Here is a 15,017-nt window from a genome sequence, read left to right on the forward strand (position 1 = left end):
GATTTGGAAAATATAAATCCCAAAGAATCTCTCCCTCCCTCTCCACTGTCCCAGTCCCTTCAGGTTTCTCCATCATTGAGAAGGGTCCTCCCACCCCCTGTGGTGGACAATGATTGAACTGTGTGTGCAAATGTGATTGACAGGCAAGATCTGACCATTTCTGATGAGATGAACCCCTGAACCCATATCATCAGAAACAGTCAAATAACCAGGAGCGGTCTAGAATCAACAGAGAGCCTCTCACTCACTAATAGCTGACGGATGGCTATGGCACTTCAAACTAGTTAGACTTTAATAACAGCTATTAAAGGTTCTGTAGGTACGTTTTAAGAGCTATGTAAGGTGTTAGAAATAGCCAATTTATCCATCAGCTATTGAAGTTGAAGTTAGCTTGAGCATGAGGTGATTTAGATTTGAGACCACCCCTGGGTCATTTCTGACCATGCTCTTCCCTGATTGGGTTGGGGAACCCATCTTACCTGTCAATCACAGGTTGTGAATGCAACACTTCTCCATGCCGGAGAAACATAGGTAGTGAGGGAGCAGAGAGGGAAGGGATGTTTGGTATAGTTTGATTAAGTTTCAAAATCTGTCTTTTGCACCAAACAAAAAAAAAATCTGTCTTTTGCAACAACAACAAAAAAAAAGAAATGAATGTATTGTGAAAAAAGAAAAAAACAGGTTGTAATCCTGACGGCCTCTCCCACTGGTCTCTCCCACTGGTCTCTCCTGCAGGCACTGCCTTCTGGTGCCTGCTGGACATCGTCCCCATCAAGAACGAGAAGGGGGAGATGGTGCTGTTCCTCTTCTCCTTCAAGGACATCAGCGACACCTACGGGAAGGCCCACCACAGCGGCAGGAAAGAAGGTGAACCCCTCCCTCCTCTCCTCATCGCCGCGGGATGTGATTTACGACGGCGGGGCCCTGCCTCTCCCACGTTCCAGCGCTCCAGTCTGTCACTGTCGTGTTCTACCTGCATATTCTACCCGCTGATTGGCCAACCGAGAACCAGATCCGCTCCTCTGCGTGGGAAAATGGGATTTAGATTTAGATGTAGCTGGTGCGCTGCGGAGTGGAACCGGCCCGCCGTTGGGTCTGTTCCCTGGCAGGTCACTGGGGGATGGGGGCGCAAACACAGGTGTCGCTCAGAACACTGATTATGGGTCTGCTATGCTTCCATGTGCCCGGGCCCGGGTAGTAGACTTCACTAGGGGGGGGGGGGTCAGTCTACTGCCCTGCCCCGGTACATCAAAATCAGTATTAGTAATTAGTGTTTTCAGAGATCACGATAGTTCTGTTGTTATTATTACTCTAGTTCTTTATTAGGCCTAGACGCTGTAACCTCTAACCCCTCTGTGAAAATAAATCAGTAAATGTTGTTTTTTGTTGGTATTTCAAGTGTAGGGGCAACGTGCAACATGTTCCAGCCTCTTGGCTATGTTTAAGAGATGTAGAATAACATGCATTAACATTTTTATGTTTCTTTTCTGAACAACTTTGAGCTGAGGGAATGTATCGTACAAGCCAAAAGAGTTAAACTGGGATTTATGAACTTGTCACAAAGTTCCCGCCACAAATACACCAGTTTCCCTCAATGTCATTAGTTGCCATCCCAGTGGGTTGCCCTTGGCAACGCACTGCTAGCATTAAGAATCCTCAGGCGTCTTTCTAGCTGCTGGAGACAAACCCCCATCCTTAGCCTCATATACAATTTCCATCGGATTGAGAAAGTGCTGCAGTTTTTTTTTTTTTTAAATCAGACACTTGACTTCAGGAATCCTATAATGTCAAAAAAAATAACTCAGACGCCAGAATGACATCGCTTGGATTTAGTTTAAACCCACCAGGTGAACTAGTATTAGAGTATTAGTTCACCTAGGTGAACTAGAACTAGTATGAAGTATTAGTTATTAATTAACGATCATTTTAGTTTATGACAAAAAAAACGTTCCTCCATTTACCCCCCCTTGCTCCTTGGCCTCCTCCCCCCTCCCCCCCCCCCCCCCCCCCCTCTCTCTCCGGTGACCCCGGGTCGCGTGGCGGCGGCGGCGATGGCGATGGCGGCGATGGCGGTCACCAGTGTCGGAGGACAGCAGGAGACGGAGCCGGAAGAGCAGCTCCCACTTCAGCGAGGCGCGGAAGCGGGGTCACACCGTCCTCCACCACCTCACCAGCCACTTCTCCCGCCGCGGCCGCGCCGACGTCAACCTCGCCAACGTAAGTGAGCCGGGGGAAAAGGACGCACTACCCATCATGCATTGCTTTCCACAGCTACACTGACCACCCCCCCCCCCCCGTTCCCCGTGTCCCTCCTGCCAACGCGCCACTTTGCTCGTGAACCGCTGCTCGTCATTCGATGCTGATGAGTAGCAGTTGTGAGCGTGCATTCCCATGATGCATTGCGACCTGTCCGATGTCAGTACATTTGAGGATGTACTCCCTTCATGCTTTGCTCGCCAAACAACCAAATCCCCCCCCCCTCCATCCTGCCCATCGTTCCAATCACAATGGTGTTGAGTACTAGGCAGTGAGGGCCTATTCCCTTGATGCATTGCACCGTGGCCAACATGAGTACCTATGAGGACGTACGCCCATCATGCATTGCTTTCCCCGAAACCCCGCATACCCCTCCTCCTCAGCCACTTTGGCTAGAATGATGACGTGACGCAACTCCTGGGGCTGAAATAGGGGCCCTTTAAAAGGGATTCAAAGGAGTGACTACATTTACACATACACACATACATCTTTCTTGCGCATGTGGGGACCACAGGGAGGGCATTTGTTTTTACTTCAGTTTGTCATCAATGTTCTGGTGAGAAAGAGGGGGGAATAATCTCCTCTGAACGACCGCCGCTTTGGAACTGTCCTGATGTTCACACGCGTCTGGAGTCGGACAGGAAGACACAGTGCGCAGCCCGTCCCCCTTGAGAGCCACCGTACATGTGCATGTCCTCCTTCCTCCGGCATCGCTGACGGCAGCCTCCTAAAAGTAGACGTTTTTTTTACCTAGAAAACACACAATGCAACCCAGAAACAGCAAGCCACATGCCCGGGCGTATATTTAAACACACCGCTATTTGTGGACACCTGACTGAGACCGCCCACGTTGTTGTTCTGGGGTATTCAGTGGGTGGAAGACAGGTCAAAGACAGGTCCTAACCGCTCCTGACGCCAAGCTTTTGACTTCAAATGGCTGACACCACCTGCTGCTGAATGTGAAGCATCGATCATCAACTTTCACACATTTAGCTTTGGGGTGTCAAACCCAGAACCTTTCGGCTAAGACGTGACTTCAAACCAGTTAAGACTACCCCCTTGCCCTACTTTTTCCAGCACTGCTCCTTCAAAGTGTTTGCGTTAACGTTGTCCTTGGAAACGCTCACTTTCACGTACAGCTCCACAGCGGAGGTCGCTCAGAGGACAGTAATCCCCCTCTTTCACCCCAGGAGGAGATCGTCTGATAGGCCGAGGTCACAGCGTCTGCCTGAGTGACATCGACGTCGAGTGACATCGACGTCGCACGCGATGACGTTGGTTCTTTCACAGTTTACACACCACCACCATTGCTCTGATTTGAGCTGAAACTGCTGGCAATTACCGTGATGAGACCATCCCCCACTCACCACAGCCCCACAGAGGACCGTGTGCACGCACGCACACGCGCGCACGTGTGTGTGTGTGTGTGTGTGTGTGTGTGTGTGTGTGTGTGTGTGTGTTTATCTATGCACACTACACGCTATGCTAACAAGTCAGGTGACTTTGCTATTACAACACACCTGGCTGTGCAAGCCCTCTCATTTGCATATCATCACGTTAGCATTTCAATAGGGGTGTGCAATAAGAGAGAGGGGGCTGCTGCCTCTCCCAGAGTGCCTGGCTGGAAACCTGAAGTACGGATGCTTGTTTCTGACCGTCGGAGAGAACCAAGAGAGGAGGGGTGGCTCCCAGCCAAACGGTTGCAAATGCCCCCCCCCGAAAATGTTATTGGCCACCCAAACCAATCTCATTCAACACTTTATTATTTATATTAATATATTGTATATAGTTTGTGGACCGATTTTCGGATGCAATGTTTGTAATTTTTCTGGCTTATTTAAACGTACTCTAATGAAGTAATAAGCATCAGCAAAAAATTTGCTAATAGTTAATTAAGAAGTCAACTCATGTCTAATTAATCATTGACTGATGGTGCTCACGTTAACTGATGTATTATTTTATACATCCTTTAATATGGTAAACGTTAACCATAATCAAATAATGTAACAAAACCATTAATAAACCGTTTTTTAACTGTTAGTTAATTGTGTTGTTAATGCTTATTACTGCACTAACTTATGTCAATGAATGGTTAACTAGTGTACCCTTTTTGTTAAAGTGTTACAATGTATATATTGTTTGATATATACATTGCACCATTCTACAAAGTTAGTGTTGTGGTCTGGTGGGCACAAAGAGAATACTCAAGTCAACAAGTGTAATGTTGACTTGATAATGTTGACCTCAGGAATATAAACTGTGAGGGTGCAGACAGAGAGACAGACAAAGGAAGAGACAGACAGACAGATGGATGGACAGACTCTAGGCTCAGAGATTGATATGTGTAGGCAATCTAAGGGGAAACGCAATGCATCATGGGAAAATAAAAATGCTGTACAGTAGCATCCATTCTGCTTGTGTACAGGCCTGTGTACTGAGCTCTACTAAAACAGGATGCTGCCCGGCCTTGAATGGACAGCTGCAGTAGACAGGGGCCAGAGTGAAGGCCCCTGGTGGGCCCTGGAGGGGCCCGGGGCCACTGGAACAGGGAAGACCTCCCTGGTGGAGGGGCTGTCACTGTGTGTGTGTGTGTGTGTGTGTGTGTGTGTGTGTGTGTGTGTGTGTGTGTGTGTGTGTGTGTGTGTGTGTGTGTGTGTGTGTGACTGGCAATAATCTATTCTTTGCTCTTGAGGGAATATTCTAATGAGGCAGGTTATCTTCATCGATCCCTCCTCCTTTCTGCCTCTCCTCCATCCTCTCCTCTCCTCTCCTCCTCCATCCTCTCCTCCATCCTCTCCTCCATCCTCTCCTCCATCCTCTCTTCTCCTCCATCCTCTCCTCTCCTCCTCCCTCCTCTCCTCCATCCTCTCCTCTCCTCCTCCCTCCTCTCCTCCATCCTCTCCTCTCCTCCTCCCTCCTCTCCTCCCTCCTCTCCTCCTCCATCCTCTCCTCCATCCTCTCTTCTTCTCCTCCCTCCTCTCCTCTCGTCCCCTGTTGGCCTTTCTCTCTCTCTCCCCTGATCCGCTCGCTCTCCTGCTGTTGTTCCATCTCCCATCTCTTCTTCCATCTGTCATTCCAACCACCATCCTCCTCCGCTCCACCTTAACACCTCCTGACTTCTCTCTTTTCTCTCCTCCATTCTTTCTCGCTCTCCTTCTAATTCCTCTCTTTCATCATCTTCTCCTCTCCGTCTCGTCATTCTTCCCCTTTCTGTGATTATGAAGGCGAGGCCCGCTTTCCCATTCTCCCATCCTTTCCCGTTAATCCCCCCTCTCCCTCTCCTCCGTCACCTACTGTATGTCACTCCATGCACTCCATGCTTTCCGTGCCAGAAGGCTCCGTCATTGACTATTCCTCTTGCTCTTTCTATTCTTTCAATTATTTCTCTCTTCATCTCTCTCTCTGTGTAGCTGTCTGACTGCCTTTTAATCTCTCTGTCTCTGTCTCTGTCTCTGTCTCTCTCTGTCTCTCTCTCTCACTCTCTCGCTCTCTCTCTCTACCTGTCAGTGTGTAACTCTCCTGTTACCTCACTCTCTCACTCTCTCTCTCTCTCTCTCTCCCCCCCCCCCCGCCCCCTCCTCCCAGGCCCTGATCAGCAGCCGGTCCCTGGCAGTGGGCCTTTACTCCTCCACTGCCGATCTTTGGCTCTCTGAATAGAAGGTCTATTTGTAGGCTGAAAGAGAAGGTGCAATGCTATCCACAAAGGTTCACAGAGCCCTTCTCTTCCGAGAGAGCCATGGAGGAACAGAAGGACGCGCTTCAGGCTGGGGATCTTTGAACCCTTCAGAATAGCCCGGCTGTCTTCACTGTGGCTTCACTTTTTACCAGCCACCCAATCAGAAACGAGATGGGCAAAACTCAAGCGGTCAACTGTCCAACAAGTGTTTAATTTCAGGAACAGTTTGATGGTGCAAATCCAAAAGTTAGCTGCCTTCACAAATATATAAACGGGAACGTTTGTGTCTGCATACGCCACTCATGGATGTATAATAAGTTATCACTTCGAATATAGGCTACTTGATCATTTTCTCCTGGCGACTTTTGGATAGTTTTGTCAATATGTTAAAGTAAATGTAAAATAGTAACTTATTGATTATTCTGCTTTTGAATGCATGGTCTGTGGTATTGAAGTAATATTTTTCAGGAATAGCATAATAGCTTCTGTGCTAGTGTCAGTAAGTAAGTAAGAAGTGTTTAGGTTGAGGTCACGTGGGGCAGCCATGTGTCTCCTCACTCACGTCAAGGACAAGCCTCCGCAACTGGAACACAGCTCAAAGCATGCTGGGGGGGTGTAGTCGGAAGGGAAGACTTTGGGGACTAGGGCTAAGGGCTAATGACGCAGAAAGATCAGCTGTGGTCGCGTCACATGTTCTGACACATTTGTTTCCTTCCAATCCCTGACAGGGACTGCGTGGAGCGCCCGGGGGGGGAGGTTAAAGGTGGGGTCGGTATAGCGTGACGTCCGTGATGTAATAGACGTGACATAACCAGGCTTTTGCTGTCTCCCCCAAAACGCAGCATTACCGCGGAAATAAATGCTGATGATGAACACACGTGGGGATTTTAAGGTCGTTCGAAACACAAAACAAACACGAAAACATTGAACTTTCCTTGAATGGTGGCACAGTAGTTAGCATCTTAACCGGTATTTACCATGGGGGTAGAGTGGTTAACATGGGGGCAGAGTGGTTAACATGGGGGCAGAGTGGTTAACATGGGGGTAGAGTGGTTAACATGGGGGCAGAGTGGTTAACATGGGGGTAGAGTGGTTAACATGGGGGTAGAGTGGTTAACATGGGGGTAGAGTGGTTAACATGGGGGTAGAGTGGTTAACATGGGGGCAGAGTGGTTAACATGGGGGCAGAGTGGTTAACATGGGGGTAGAGTGGTTAACATGGGGGCAGAGTGGTTAACATGGGGGCAGAGTGGTTAACATGGGGGCAGAGTGGTTAACATGGGGGCAGAGTGGTTAACATGGGGGCAGAGTGGTTAACATGGGGGTAGAGTGGTTAACATGGGGGCAGAGTGGTTAACATGGGGGCAGAGTGGTTAACATCTTAGCCCAGTGGTTGGCCTAGTGTCACAGTAATTTGCTTACAAGTTATATATGTTAAATAGCGTTTAACATGCAGGCGCTGTGGTACCACGTTAACCCACGTCTTTTGAGGTGGGTTTTTGCTCGACACTCCCCACCTCGTCCTCGAGCAAGGCACTGGTGTTCGACCTGCAGATGCCCCCCGGGCTCTAGAAGATGACGACGATGTGAAGTGGCTTTCATCTCGTTAGCGCATTAGACGGAATGGGATTTCAGTGTTCTGGATTTTAATTCCTACCTTCATCATCGCAGAACAAATTGAGCAGCAAGGGGAAGTTATTAAATGATTTGGAAGCCACATAGCTAATAAACCGATATTGTAAAAGCCTTTTTAGTGTGTCTCTAATAATATGAGACAGGAGAAAAGACAAGAAAGTACAAGAAAGATTATCTTGTCTGATATGGTGCAGAAAATAAAGGCCTTGGTTATAACTCGATAATGGAGGCCTTTTTCTAACGTCAAAGATTGTAAAATATATACATAACATAAAAAAGTTTAACAAAGCAGATTGTGTATTACCGTATAGAGTGATTAACTTTCTAGCCCCCAAAATCGTCATTACAACTCAACCAATGTGGCTCACAGAGATAACATCTTATCGCCTCATTCACTGTAGGCCTGACCTTTGACCTGTTCTGGGAGGCGGACCCTCGCAAACCAGGAGATCATCATTTTGTTTGGCGCCAGCTAACCACGGTGACGGTGACCAATGCGCCGACTCGTTGGTCACCTCATTGGTCACGGTCAGAGAAGGGCCTGGTGGATGTGTGGTGTGATGATGTTTGATCGTGTCTGGTCACGACCGACCTCGTCTTGAAAGTGTGATGTCTGTGGGTGCTGCTAACTTTCTCCATCGTCCTCCGTGCGACATTTAATTGAATGCCGGTCATTTATAGAGGCATGATTCATCTCCATGTGTATTTAACCTGCACCGTCCTTTGTCGCGGGATATTAGCATTCGGCAAACTCATCTAAGCGCCACTTGACATTCACAATGTGTTTACGCTGGCAGATTTTAGCCCTGCAATATCCATGGAATTATAATTCAGTTCAGCAGCTTTTCAAATGCATCTGAACATCTGGCTATCGGCCCTCTCGACTGTTGTGCGTTTCTGACAGGTTGCGCACGCGTGTGTAGATGCATGTGTCTGTGTGTGTGTGTGTGTGTGTGTGCTTGTCTGTCCTTACATTTCCTATTATCCAAAAATGCAAATGGCCTCATCACCAAATATTACTCCCTCCTCTCTGCGGCTCTCTGTAAGTAGCAGAAAGGACAAAAAAAACATAGGGGCTGATGGATTATTCTGAATACACTTCAATAAATAGATTCTCTCTCATTATCTCCCCCTCTCTCCCTCTCCCCCTCTTTCCCCCCTTCTCTCTCACTCACTCCCTTCCACCATTCTTCTCTCTCCCTCCCTCCTTCTACCCCCTTCTCTCTCACTTTCTCCCTCCCCCCCCGCTTCCTCTCCCCCGCCTCCAGAACATGTTTGAGAAGCCCTCCCTGCCCGAGTACAAGGTGGCTTCGGTGCAGAAGTCACGGCTCATCCTGCTGCACTACAGCGTGTCCAAGGCCCTGTGGGACTGGCTCATCCTGCTGGCCACCTTCTACGTGGCCGTCACCGTGCCCTACAACGTCAGCTTCACGCCCTACGACGAGGTGGACTCCTCGGCCCGCTCCACCATCGTCAGCGACATCGCCGTCGAGATGCTCTTCATCCTAGGTGAAAGTCGTTTGAATAAATGATAACTTTTCGTTTGGTTCCGCTCTCCCGGAGTGAGTTTGGACGAGATGGAGGTCAATGTATCAATGACCCCCTTTACATCTGCTGTAAACTTTTTTGGCTTTTTAGGCAATCAGATATGAATCGCCAAAGCGCAACGCTTATCATTTTCACCTGTCTCCAGTTTCCTGATGTATATTGGATATTGCTCTCCCAGCGTTATATAATTTGATAATGGGATTTTAATATCTTGCGTCAGTTCCCCACAAGGTAAAAAAAAAGAGTATTTAATAATTAAAAGCAGTTTGAAAAAGCTGATGATGGCAGGCCCGAGCGAAATTGCTTTATTTTCTAATCTTCTTTCCTAATGGTGGACTACCGTGTGTCTAAGTTGTAAAACCACATGAAATATAAATGTCCCCGCGTCACGCGTTACCCTCGCCGGGTTTAAAGTGAAGAAGAGTGCTAAGCGGATGTAGTCACAGGCTGTTATTTCTGTACGCCTGCAGACCTTTGTGTCAAGGACAAGCTTAGCTAAGTCCTGCTCTGAACACAGAGCTGGGCATTGTTCAGCACGAGTGACTGTTGAATAAATAAAAACATGAGGGGTATCAGCTGTCTGGCTATGGTATGGCTGTAGGGGTGTAGGGATGTATTTGTAATACAACATTTAGTGGGTAAATGTTTTTTTTTATTTACCGGCCGTTTATGTCGGCACATTCTAATAATTGTAATACATTATGTTAATCGTTTTTGAATTATGATTATCCTCTGCTTACTTAAAAGCTAGGTTAGGCAATTTGAAATCAGCCTGAGTAAACCAGATTGTCTAAGTATCTCAACGGAAAAATCCCTTCCCCTTCAGGCCTTCTTCCAAAGCCACTCCCCCAAATGACAGCAATGTCAGCAATAGGTCTGCTTAGCCTTGTGGAAGACTCTGCTCGTTCGCAATAAGGGTACAGACAGAGTGCGCCCAGGCAGCCTGCTAGGTAGGTACAGAGACAGGAAGGCCATCCAATTATTTCATTCAGACTGAATGGAACTCTTGGGTGGGCTAATTATAGGCCTGTGAAAGCCACAGATACCATTTGTTTGATAAAATTTGCAATCACTAGATTAATTATAATATACTGTTGACAGATGAATATACAAGGGCATATTCTAGTTAAATATAATTTATATATACACATATAATATATATATATATATAGTGACAGTGGCACTATAAATATGTAAATCATACGTACGTATGTATCTATCCACATTGGAAGACGCCTCTTGTATACAGTAACGAGCAGGGATATGCATCCTTCTGGGTCCTCTAGTTGTTGCTGCCCTCAGACTGTCTTCCAGGCTTTCTGGGACGTCCTTGGAGAATGTAGAATACAAACTTGACTTGGCCAGAGCCTTCTAGCCTTCCAGCAGCTCCTCCACTATGGCTGGCGTACGCAGCGATGGTGGTGCATTGTGTAGCATGATGTAGCCTGAGAACCTGGCCTTTGGGTGGGTCTCTGAATTCTATCCTCACATCACATGACGTGAACTGACAACCACCCCTTCCACCCTCCTCACTCACTATCCCCCCCAGCAGCATCTTTTCCCCATACAGCCCTCTACATTTAATAGGTTTACTCTGTTATACTATGTCGTATTTCTGTTTTGATTTGAAGCCCTTTTCAACAGTTGAACAAGTTTAAATTGTTATTTGTAGCAGTAGTAATAGTAGTAGTAGTAGTAGTAGTAATACTAGTATTAGTAGCGGTAACCGTTTTATCCAAAGGGACTTTACTTTTGTTCTCATGGCATCAGCATGAAATTAAGGAACAGCCAAGGGTTAGAGCATCTTGCTCAAGGAGGACATTGGAGTTCAAACCCAGAACCAGAAGGGTCAAACACGCTTACCACTAGACTAGACCTGCCCTATACTCCTAGTATTGTATTTCATAGCATAAACAATTCATCATACATACATAATGCATGTTTTATTCTGTTTCTTAAAACCTCTTTATGTTTTCTCCCTTAAATGTTTCGCCTTGGCAGACATCATCCTGAACTTCCGCACCACCTACGTCAGCCAGTCGGGTCAGGTGGTGTACGAGGCCCGCTCCATCTGCCTCCACTATGCCACCACCTGGTTCTTTGTTGACCTGGTGGCCGCCTTGCCCTTTGACCTTCTCTATGCCTTCAACATCACAGTGGTGGGTACAAACCAGGACTTGTACTTTGGGAAAGCCTGACATGTTTTCTGTATCTATTTTTTGTATTGTATTGTTTTTTTGTATTGTATTTGTATTGTTTTGTTTTGTATTGTGTTGCATGTGTTTAATTATTCCGTAGATTTTAGATTCTATTTTTGTTTTTGATCACTTTTAAATTATGCGACTGTTCTGTACTTAACGTTGTGACATCCGATTTCCCGTCTGGAATTAGTAAAATACTGTGTTATCTCATCTTAAGGTATTAATATTCATGAGTTCTCAATGTGTTTTTTCAGTTGAGAATAATGCCAGAGTTAGATGAAAGTTCGCTTTTTATGATGAGTTAAACTCTTTTCAGGCCGGCAAATACAAAGGTTTTTCAGTAATTTCTGTAATGAATGTAGCATATCCTTTTTCTTTTTTTTAACTTTGGACTCTAAGCTAACTTGGCTCACTGTCTGGTGGTTGGCAGAAAACACGGCGGGGCTTTTATTTTCCAAATATTTTCCACCAGCATAGGGGGCGATGGAAGATGGAGCTGTCCTTTAAATAGAAAACCTGTCCTCTGTAGATCCAGACACTCCTCCGGGGATAAAAAGACTTCCTGATGAAAGACAAGCAGCAACACGTTGCTACAAAATCCTTGGCTGCCACTAGATGAAAGAGGCCATTTGGCGCTATAATAAATTATTGTGTACTTTATCATTCGGTCCATTTTAGGCGAAGGCACATCAAATAAATGTCCTCCTATCATGTGGAATGATTTCATTTAACAGAAGGTCTTGGTCCTTGGATGGTCTTTAAGTATTGATTTGATCTCAAATGATATATATTATCTTATATATTATTTTATAATGTTCACTTTTATCCGTGTTTCCCAAAGTTGCCATTTCTGACACCGTCTATAATCGACTGTGTTTTAAATAACTTTCTTTCTCTTTCTTTCCCTCTTCCCATCTCTCTCTGTATCCCCCCCTTCATCCCCCTCTCCCTCTGTCCCCTCTCCCCTCTCCTCTGTCCCCTCTCCCTCCTCTTTCTCCCCCCCCTTCTCTCCCGCAGACCTCCCTGGTCCACCTGCTGAAGACGGTGCGTCTGTTGCGGCTGCTGCGGCTGCTGCAGAAGCTGGACCGCTACTCCCAGTACAGCGCCATGGTGCTCACCCTGCTCATGTCCGTGTTCGCCCTGCTGGCCCACTGGATGGCCTGCATCTGGTACATCATCGGCCGCAAGGAGATGGAGCGTCACCACGACGACGGCTGGGACATCGGTGGGTACCGGTGTGGGGGGGGGGGGGCGCGGGTACGGCGCGTTGTGGGGACGTGCTTGAGGGGTTATGGGGAGATTGAGGTTTTGTTGGGATGCAGTGGGTCGGTGTTGGGGGGCGCCGTTGGGTTGGTTTGTGGGGACAACATGGGTGGGTGCAGGGAGATGGGTTTGTGGTTTGTGGGGAAATCCTGGGTCGGTATGGGGAGTTGGGGGTGGTTTATGGGGACATTGCAGTTGGGTGTGTGTGTGTGTGTGTGTGTGTGTGTGGTTTTCTCTGTTACAGTCAAAAACATATTCTCACACACGTTTTCTGTCCCACTATCGCTCTCTCCCTCTCTCTGGTCTTGTGACCATTGTCAGACAGGTAGATTCCCTGCAGATACCTCCTCTGATACTAATGCCACACTGCCTACTGTCGACAGTTCCACCAACCCTCAGGCAGACAGACAGGCAGGCCCACAGACAGATATTGACATATTTATGATCAAAAGGGGGGACCGTCTCAAGTAGCTTGTGTGTGTGTGTATGTTTGTGCGTTTATATGCTTCCCTGTGTGTGCATTTCACACACAGGTCAGTTTCCTGGGAAAAAAAAAAAAAGAATCGTCCTATTGGCTATGCTAAAAGCTATGCGAGCGGCAATGCTAGCAGCTATGCTAGAAGCTAGGCTAGCAGCTAGGCCAGTGGCTAAGCTAGCAGCCGGTCTATCGCGGCGAACCCTAACGCAGTCGCGCTTCCAGACAAAGTGACAGTGTCTGACACAGAAGTGATAGCGTCTGACCCGAAATAGTTCAGCAAAAACGCGGCCCCAACGACGAACCGCTGATCGCTAACCACAACCCCCCCCCCCCTTATGCCTCCCCCTTTCCCGCTTCCCCCCCCCCCCCCCCCCCCCTTCCCCAGGCTGGCTCCACGAGCTGGGCAAGCGCCTGGAGACGCCGTTTGCCAACAGCACAGTGGGGGGTCCGTCGGTGCGGAGCTCGTACATCGCGGCGCTGTACTTCACCCTCAGCAGCCTGACCAGCGTGGGCTTTGGCAACGTGTGCGCCAACACGGACGCCGAGAAGATCTTCTCCGTCTGCACCATGCTCATCGGAGGTACGGCAGAGAGCACTCGTCGTCGTCGCCGGCGTCTTTTGCTCCTGTGTGTGTCGTCCTCGTTGCCGGTGGCGCCGTGGCGGGAAGTTAGGTTTCGGACGTGCTGTGCCATGTGACCTGTCGGTTGTCGTTGGTGATTGGTGGCGTCGATAAGGCCGATGATGAGTCGGGTTGAGGCGGGACGCGCCCTTTGTTATTCGCCCTCTCCAGATGGATTTTTAAAATGGTGGTTCTGCTTTGGTGGAAATCATTTTCCGTCTAGGATGTGTAGATCTATAGTGAACGGTGTGAGTGAAGGACAGCTGTATGTTATAAATGTCAAAGGAAGCAACGTTGTCAACTAAACGTCAACTTTGAAAGAACTGATTATTTGATCTAAAATGTGCCACGTGCCACAGTTTATTATATGATCGTATGCTCTTATTGCGCCTCACTTGTTAACACTTTAGATAAGAAAAGTATAGTTAATGACAAATTGAAACTTTGTTTTTACATTTCCCCATTTGACCTTGCAGTGTGGCTCATGACGTACAGTTCAAGATTATTTCCACGGCCCGCATAATTATGAAGCAGTATTCTCTAATGTTACAAAGCAGCTGAGGGTTCACGGTACCCCTTAACCTTTTCTGGGTTTCATGTCCCCCCCCCCCCCCCCCCTCCCTCCCTGTGCGCAGCGCTCATGCACGCCGTGGTGTTCGGCAACGTGACGGCCATCATCCAGCGCATGTACTCGCGGCGCTCGCTGTACCACACGCGCATGAAGGACCTGAAGGACTTCATACGCGTGCACCGCCTGCCGCAGCAGCTCAAGCAGCGCATGCTGGAGTACTTCCAGACCACCTGGTCCGTCAACAACGGCATCGACGCCAACGAGGTACGGTGACCCCCCACCCCCCGCCCCCCGCCCTGACCTCTGAACCCCCTCCGACCCCCCCCCTGACCAAAGCCAAAACCAAACCCCAGTGGCGTGTGCGCGCTGTGCGTGGCACTGCTAAGGTCCAGCAATGATTGAAGAGAATCGCTGATTTGGTTTGAATAGTACGTGCAACTTTGGAACTAACCCTGCGTTTGTTTGTTTGTTTGTTTGTTTGTTTGTGTAGGCATGTGTGTCTGTGTTTGTGAGAGAGACAATGGGTGCGTGTGTGTGTGTGTGTGTGCATGCGTGTGTGTGTGTGTGTGTGTGGTGTATGTACAGTATGGGTGTGTGTGATCTAGGTCTTTTTTCCATTTCTATTTCTCGATTTGTGCATACGTGTTTTATTTTTTTTCATTGACTCCAGTTCAGGCTGTCATGCTATCATGCATGCATATTGAACAAAAGACTAGAACGTACACAGTGTGCATAAAGAAAGAAAGAAAGAAAGAAAAGTCTCATGTAGG

At 47.8% G+C, this 15,017-nt stretch overlaps 1 protein-coding gene across 1 annotated transcript in view; it reads left to right on the forward strand.

Moving 5' to 3' along the window:
• kcnh4b (potassium voltage-gated channel, subfamily H (eag-related), member 4b) overlaps positions 1 to 15,017 on the forward strand; it is a 40,345-nt gene that overhangs the window by 13,061 nt on the left and 12,267 nt on the right. Inside the window, exons 3-9 of the mRNA XM_084485952.1 lie at positions 736 to 867; positions 2,081 to 2,217; positions 8,836 to 9,076; positions 11,117 to 11,274; positions 12,334 to 12,541; positions 13,443 to 13,637; positions 14,312 to 14,511. Coding sequence (XP_084342078.1) covers positions 736 to 867; positions 2,081 to 2,217; positions 8,836 to 9,076; positions 11,117 to 11,274; positions 12,334 to 12,541; positions 13,443 to 13,637; positions 14,312 to 14,511 — 1,271 coding nt within the window. The remainder of the gene's footprint in view (positions 1 to 735; positions 868 to 2,080; positions 2,218 to 8,835; positions 9,077 to 11,116; positions 11,275 to 12,333; positions 12,542 to 13,442; positions 13,638 to 14,311; positions 14,512 to 15,017) is intronic.

This window comes from Micromesistius poutassou (assembly GCF_964030765.1).
Source record: "Micromesistius poutassou genome assembly, chromosome: 21".
Classification (NCBI taxonomy): domain Eukaryota; kingdom Metazoa; phylum Chordata; class Actinopteri; order Gadiformes; family Gadidae; genus Micromesistius; species Micromesistius poutassou.